At 43.6% G+C, this 7,455-nt stretch overlaps 1 protein-coding gene across 1 annotated transcript in view; it reads left to right on the top strand.

Annotated features, from left to right (window-relative positions):
* The first annotated feature begins 551 nt into the window (after positions 1 to 551).
* The window catches only part of LOC310788375 (E3 ubiquitin-protein ligase rnf213-alpha-like), a 41,978-nt gene continuing 35,074 nt past the window's right edge, over positions 552 to 7,455 (top strand). Inside the window, exons 1-3 of the mRNA XM_083649938.1 lie at positions 552 to 681; positions 1,977 to 2,104; positions 5,585 to 5,745. Coding sequence (XP_083506064.1) covers positions 1,993 to 2,104; positions 5,585 to 5,745 — 273 coding nt within the window. The 5' untranslated portion in view covers positions 552 to 681; positions 1,977 to 1,992. The remainder of the gene's footprint in view (positions 682 to 1,976; positions 2,105 to 5,584; positions 5,746 to 7,455) is intronic.

Genomic DNA, 7,455 nt, shown 5'->3' with positions numbered 1-7,455 from the left:
CCAGAGTTGCCACGCCGTCAGTGCTTCACTGATGATGCATCCCCATCAGTGATGCCACTCGAGCAATATCAGTGATGTCCCCAGTGATGTCACTCGAGCAATTGTGATGTCACCTGAGATGTCACTTGAGCAATTGTGATTCTTCTTCTGTGGTGTTTTATGGCAGTTGGCAGGCATCCTTATGTTGCATTACTGCCTCCTTCTGGATTTATCCATCCACTGTTTCCCTACATTCTGTCCCTGTGCTCAAGCAGTTGTGATGTCATCAGTGATGTCACCAGTGATGTCACTCGAGCAATCGGTGCTTTAAAGAGTATAATATACCAGGGGCGTTTCTAGGTCCACCCACTTCTTGCCCTGGCCCACCTACGCCCCTGGCGGAGATAATAAGGTAGGTTGCGATTCAGCCTGCATAATTAATAACAGGGGCAAGCAAATTACCCAAGACTTGAACTCGTGCAACTTGTATTTTGTGACAGTAGCATAGGGCAATCATGTGAGGGGAAAAAAATAGTTAACGCCCATTTCGCGCTAAACGAAACTTTATGAAAATAGGCGGAACTCAAATGTGATTTCCCTTGAAAATCGCAGGCAAGTTCCAGCAGAGAATGCCAGAGATGTCACGGTGGGTCTCCTGCTCTGCACACGTCTTGAAGAAGGGATGCGACGGTGTCAACCCAAGTACGACTGGTGAAAGTATTAACCCAACTGCATTTAGAGCCTCACTCTAGTGATGTCAGGGCTCACGGGGACACGGGGACATGTCAGACAGGAACAAATCAGCTGATCTACGTTAGCTCCAGTGGCGCTTCATTGTACTCGTTGCTTTGCATGGTTGTGACGGATAGCAAATTACGTTATCACGTGTCGATCGATAAATACAATCAGTGCAAATTGGTGGTCGCTTTTTAATCCTTCCAGCTCGTTAACTTGTTTGTTTCACCACGAGCATAATTGGGCGGGCCCTGTTTGTAGACAGGAATATGAAACCCCGAGTCTTAATAAATCATTAACGTTGCTCAGTCGTCGTTGTTTTCTCATGTTTGCACTTTGCACTATTTTACTTAGTCGTGGAAAGTCTGAGTCACATTGGTAAGCTGACCTAAAAGCTAGCTAACGTGCATATGGCTTTGGTGACTATAGCGTTAAATTATCGCTATATGTGAGAGTAAGCTAGCTGGTATTGTAAGCTAGTCAGACCGTCGTAAATTTGACAATTCAGTCTGACATCAGACTAAACATGATCAGCCGTAAATTAGCCCTTTTGTGTGTGACATCGTGCTATGACTGTACTGACTGTTGTGATACTGAATTAATTATGTTAATATGGTCTCAGTTCGTGCAACATGTTTTAGTTAGGTTTAGTTTTGTCGTTGTAGGCTGGAATCAAAACAGGAAACGATTTGCGTGCTACGCGCGTGATTGGTTACTGTTTCGTCAAAGATCTTCTATGCCTGAGAGGAGGAGTCAGGTAGTAGAGACGGTCGGCACATGTAGGCGTTAACTAACGCGTGTGCTCTCCTGATCACACAGATACCGAAGCATCACTGTTACCCGTTAAAACACAATTGATAATAATCAAATTTCCTATGGGCAGAATCGGGACCCTGACATTTCAGCTTATTGACACTGAGCAGGCTATGCTCTGCCGCACTTTGGTGACCAGAAGTTGAGTCACAGTGAGACCTCGCGTGCTTCTTCTCCTCTCTGAGAGTCTGATGAGGAAGGAGGACGCTGGGCCACAGTTCAAGGCAGCGAGTGGGAGATGGCGAGCAGCATAATATTGTTCACGTTTGTATCACTTTAGGATTTGCAGGCGAGTTTGTTAATATAGTAAAGACTATTCAAACTCCAAATGAAAAAACGACAACTGTGTTTATTATGCAAAGCTAGATGTCGAATGAATTTGACTCACTTGGCAGAATTGAAAGTGAAACCTACAAGGGTGATTCAACTGATCATTTCTTCCACTGCAGAAAGTGAGACCTGAAGATGAAGTGCCCAGGATGTGACCACCATATTGTGGAAAAGAAAGCCAAGTTCTGCAGTGAGTGTGGCCTTAAACTGCCTGGACAGGCTGTCCAACCAGCAAGCAAACCACCTGGTTAGTAGTTTATACATTTGACATTTATCATACATCATTTACAATCTGATCAATTAGATTTATTCTTGGGAGTTGATACAATCACAATGGCTAAAATGCTGTCTAAGCTTGTGATATTTATTTGCATGCCGTCACATAAAACCCCCCATTTGTGATCAGAAACGATTTCATTGAGTAAACATAATTATTCTAGGTCATTTTGAGATAAAAATGAGCAAAGTATCAACATTTTCATGGACATTTTCATGAAGGTATCTTCTCTTTATTAGTTAAAATTGGCTAAGTGGGTGGGTGGCGGTGTGTGTCATGATTATGATGTCATCAGTGATGTCACTTGAGCAATTGTGATGTCATCCACTTGAACAATTGTTGTGATGTAGTATGAGCTGATGGCGGACAGTTGCATGATGGCACCTAAAGCCCAATTTATGCTTTGTGATAGAGAAAATGTACATCACATTAGCGTTTATTTGGACAATCACTAGTTATTAATATATTCATATACATTTCCATTTTAGTTACATATAGTTATGACACAGACAGACTTCATATTTAGATTACCTGTGTACATACACAGATAGACATCATATTTGGATAACCTGTGTACATACAGACAGACGTATTTAGATAACTTGTACCTTACATTTGCAGCTCCTCTCTATCGCACACTGTGCCCTGTCACTGTGCCACGGTGCCCTCTACAGGGCCAGAATAACAGATAGGTTGAGTCTACAGAGTAGCCTTCAAGTGTGCGTCAAGACATGTAATCTGATGTGTGTCCTATAAGTATCTTTGACTTTCTGTTCAATGTGTGTAAGCCTGTATCCATCCGTGAATATACAAGAGTGCATCTCTTGGCCAAGATCTATGTCAAATACGTCATATCAGACGACTTCTTCTGACTCCTGGCTCCATCATTTTAACTTCAACTGGTTTCCTTCAAGTGGTTCACTGTTTACCTTTTGGCTGTAGAATTTCATTCTCTAGCACTTTGTCTGCCGACACTTTTGAAACGGTCGCCGACAGAAATGAGGACTTGAGTCGACACTTTCAAGTGTCGGCGAGCAGTGTCTGCTACCTGGTGAAATGTCTAGTGTCGCTGACTACGTCATAGTATCGCAAGTCTGATTGGCTATATAGACGGCACGTGCTTGACTTCCTTGTTGGGGTCCACCTGCTAGTTTTCGCTCGATTGAAATGAATTAACGTGTCCCCGCTATTTTTATCAGCCTGTCCTTGATGTATGACTTTGTGAAAATCACAAAGAACGTCGTGACCAATTTCCCAGAGAGAGAGGAGGTGAGTTGTGTGGTTGTGTGCTGTTTATATGCGGCTGCAGCCAAGTACGTTACATCTTGCCTCAGAGGTGGTTTCACTGTGCATTTCGTTCCCTCTCTTCTCTTGGCTGTCTGCAGCTGCTTATAGCCTTCGAGTGTCACGTGACCGTTGAACCGAGGCGAACGTCCTCTGAAGTATAAATGCAACACCATGAGCGACACTTTCTTTTTCATCTGCGACCATGTGCTGAGCGACACTTTATAATAAGTATAAATTAAGCTTAAGTTGGTGTGCGGTGTCTGTCTCTGTCAGTCACCTTGCCCGTGCATCACTGATGGCATCACTCACTGATGACATCACAATGATGTCACATGTCTGACATCATCAGTGATGTCACAATTGCCCAATTGTGTAACCAAAAACCACAATTGCTCAAGTGACATCACTGATGATGATGTCACAATGCCTATGACATCATCGGTGGCGATGACATCATCAGTCATGTCATAAGATGATTTTGGTCAATAATGATGTCACTGATGACATCACTATTGATGTCATAGACATTGTGACATCATCAGTGGGACAAAAAATTTAAACAAACAGTGCCCACTTGCTCCACTTGCGCGCTCAATTCCTAGGCTCGCCCACTGCGCGGCCTCGCCTGTTCTGCAGCTTGGCCGCTGCACGGCCTTGCCCGCAGGTTGGCTGCTGTGTGGCCTTGCCTGCCCTATTGGCGCGTACACAATGTCTCCTTCTCTCCCTTAGTCTCTCTCTCCCTCAGTCTCTCCCCCCTCTCTCACTCCCTCCCTCTCGCTTTTTCTCAGCAGTAGTAGATTTAACTCCTCTCCCTTCCGTCCGAGGAGTCTGGCGCCGCGGAAACAGGCAACTGGGATAAGCCCTCCCCTGCTCTACAGCTGCTCTCCCATTGGAGCGACTGTTTCGGTGGCAGCCGGATGTCCGCTCCCGGCTTATTACAAACTCTGTCATTGGCTCCGACCATGTCAATCAGAGCGGCGTCTACTCCCTCCTCCCTGTGTGTCGCTGTAAATAGCGCCCTGCCGCCTCAGTGAAAACAACGACGCTAACTAGCTAGCACGCTAATGGCAGAAACCTACACGCTAGCTCGTTGCTACACGCTGAAAATGGCAAATTGGATTGTTGGAAACTATTTTCCAAGGGCACTGCCGCTAAGCGCCGCCCATCGCAATCCCACTATGGAGACCTGCGGCGCCAGACTCCTCGGACGGAAGGGAGAGGAGGCTGGCCAGCGACACGAAGCAGTAGAAGACAGACAGACAGACAGGTAGATAAATAGATAGATGCTGTTACTACAGCATCCAAATGTATAATGGCAGTAATGAAGTATACTAATAGCCTAATGGGCTATGTACTGTATGGGCTGGACCCATGATGTGAACCCACTTAGGTATAATGAAATGCCTGTTCTCTCTGTAAAGATGAGATGTGAGTCAAGTAGTTTTTCTTCAACCATCTAAGAATGTTTTTGTGATTTGTCATTCTGTACATATGAGTCACTGAAGTTGTTTGTCAAAGGCATTGACTGGTCAAAGGCCACACATCCAGATAGTGTGGCTGCTAGTTTTCTGGCCTCAAGATGGCGCTGTCCCTGCATTATCAGCCCACCTTTGGCCAGGATTAGGATTGTTTCTGATAGCTCAACAGTCATTACATTCCCTGAGGTGACCCCAGTTCAGCTGTTAATACATGTGAATTTTCTTCCACAACAATAAACGCATTAAATTGGCCTCAGTGGGGTCGAACTAGTTATCTTGTTAGCTGCTTCAAGAAAGCTGTGTTGTAAATTAGATGAGTGATAATTACAACAAAGGTACAAATAAAATGTCCAAATGGGTGCAATCAATGCTTTTTTTTTTTATATGAAATAATATTACAGGAATGCTTATCTTGTTCATTTTAACTCCAGAAACTATTGTAGTAATTTCCTTATATTGATATTGCTGAAGAAATCAATTTGTCTGTGTGTTTTTGTCTTGATGCAGATTGACTCTCTTCAAACCATTCACTGATCACTAGTTGTAGCGTGAATTTGGCTAGAATGCAAATTGACTGCTGCAATCTACGCTGGTGTCGATAAGGGCCTCTCTCATAGCACGCAGTGCTGCGCAGCGCAGGCATTATTCATGTCTGATTTTTGTGTACCAAATATTTGTCATCCAGATGCAGGAAGTCAGCCCGTTTCCAGCTCGGTGGGACCAGCCTCGAACGGTGCCGCTGACAAACCAGAGTCACAGGATCACTCCTCAACTGTGGACAGCTATGACTCCAATAAATCCCCCAAACGGCCAAATGAAGAGACCAACAACAACCCAAAGAAAAAGGTGCGCTACTGCGCTTAAGTATCAAAGTGTCATCTCACTGACGGCGCCATATGAGTTTGTGCATGTTATGATAACCTACTCTAACAAATATGTAGTAGCATAATGAAATATGTCAGTGCACTGCAGATACAGTAACAGTGATATTTTCTCTGTGTGGGAAGAGTTGGAATTGTATGTCTTATCAGTTTGCATTAGCCAGTAACTGCTCGCTTTAGCTTACAAAGTAGAAAATTAGTTCGTTTTGAAAGGTTGAAATCTGACTTGGAAGACCTTTAAGTGCCTTGACCCTCTTTTAGGTCTTTACTAGGGGTGTAATGGTATACAGAAATCACGGTTCACTTCACAACACGGTTTGGACATCACGATACGATGGGGAAAAAGCAACCAAAAACCCTCAAATGCATTCATTTATTCAGTCTTTATTCATATATTTTGAACAGACATTAGTGCGAGTTACAGTTTGTTCCATCTGTATAGTCCCCCCAAAGGTAGATGGTACAGCCTGCAATGTAAACAGGTCATGATTTTATGTAGGGCTGATTGATTCTACGATATTTACTGTGGGACTGGGGGGTAAAAGGCAATAGGTCACAATCGGCTACAAAACTGAAAAGCATCTCTTACTGTATGTTATGATAAAAAAAACTACAAAATAAAGAATAAGTGTTTCCATTACTTCGGCCTGCGGCTATAGGCTGGTGATTGGCACATCTTGGTGATGCCAATGACCCAGATGCTAAATCATACAATACAGCAATACACATGACATAATGCAATTAAGGGACAGCACAGCAATATTCAGCAGTCACCAGGGCAGAGGCGACCACATGATCTCAATAAGAGTATACGAATACAGTACATCCGATATCCCGGGTCAGGGGAAGTTCAGCTTGGTCAAGGGTTCACCCAATACATGTCTTCTTTGACAATTAAGTCTGGTTTGATCATTGTAATACAGTAGTGTTAATACAGTATTCAGTGGAGACACAGATCCATACAACATGACGTCAGGTCTGGCTGAGCACATGACTCTAATAAGATCTCAATGAATGTACTGAATCAGACAATATCAGGATAAATAGTGAGCCGATGGACCGGCGGGTCAGGGTTTCATGAAAATAATATGAAGTCATAAATGTTCCCCCCTGACAATGCGGTCCTACACGAGCTTTGCAATACACAAATGGCCTATCGGTACCAAAGCAACATGTGAGGATAATTGGAGGGATGATCAGCAATCTCTTGGCTGTTTTCATTGTAATAACCTGTATGAAAATCCCCAAGTGGGAGAAAAGTCAGCTGGTTAGGCCAGACCAACTACAATTAAGAGTTTAAGATAAGGAATTGTTCACACAACACCCTGAATATGAGAATAAGTATAAAATGTATTATACATGTAGCGTGTTAATAGATAATACAATATAAAAGCATGAATGTTTTGCAAGTACATTAGGGGAGTATAAAATATAGGAAAAGATTAAATTTGCCATGACAGCATGTTCGATGCGTTTCCGCACAACGCCGACACACCGTCCTCGTCTAATCCACCACTCGCTGTGCATTGCTGCCATAGTTCACTGGGAACCAGACATTTTCCCACAAAGCTGGTTTGAAAGAAGGAGGCGGGTCTTCTAGCTCCTGTGTCTCATTTGCACTCGCCATAGTGTGACTGACTCCGTAGTAGCTGCATGGAGCTAAGCTTAGCATGAC

This window comes from Poromitra crassiceps (genome assembly GCF_964638095.1).
Source record: "Poromitra crassiceps genome assembly, chromosome: 13".
In the NCBI taxonomy this organism is placed as follows: Eukaryota; Metazoa; Chordata; class Actinopteri; order Beryciformes; family Melamphaidae; genus Poromitra; species Poromitra crassiceps.
This window is presented reverse-complemented; position numbering and strand designations above follow the sequence as displayed.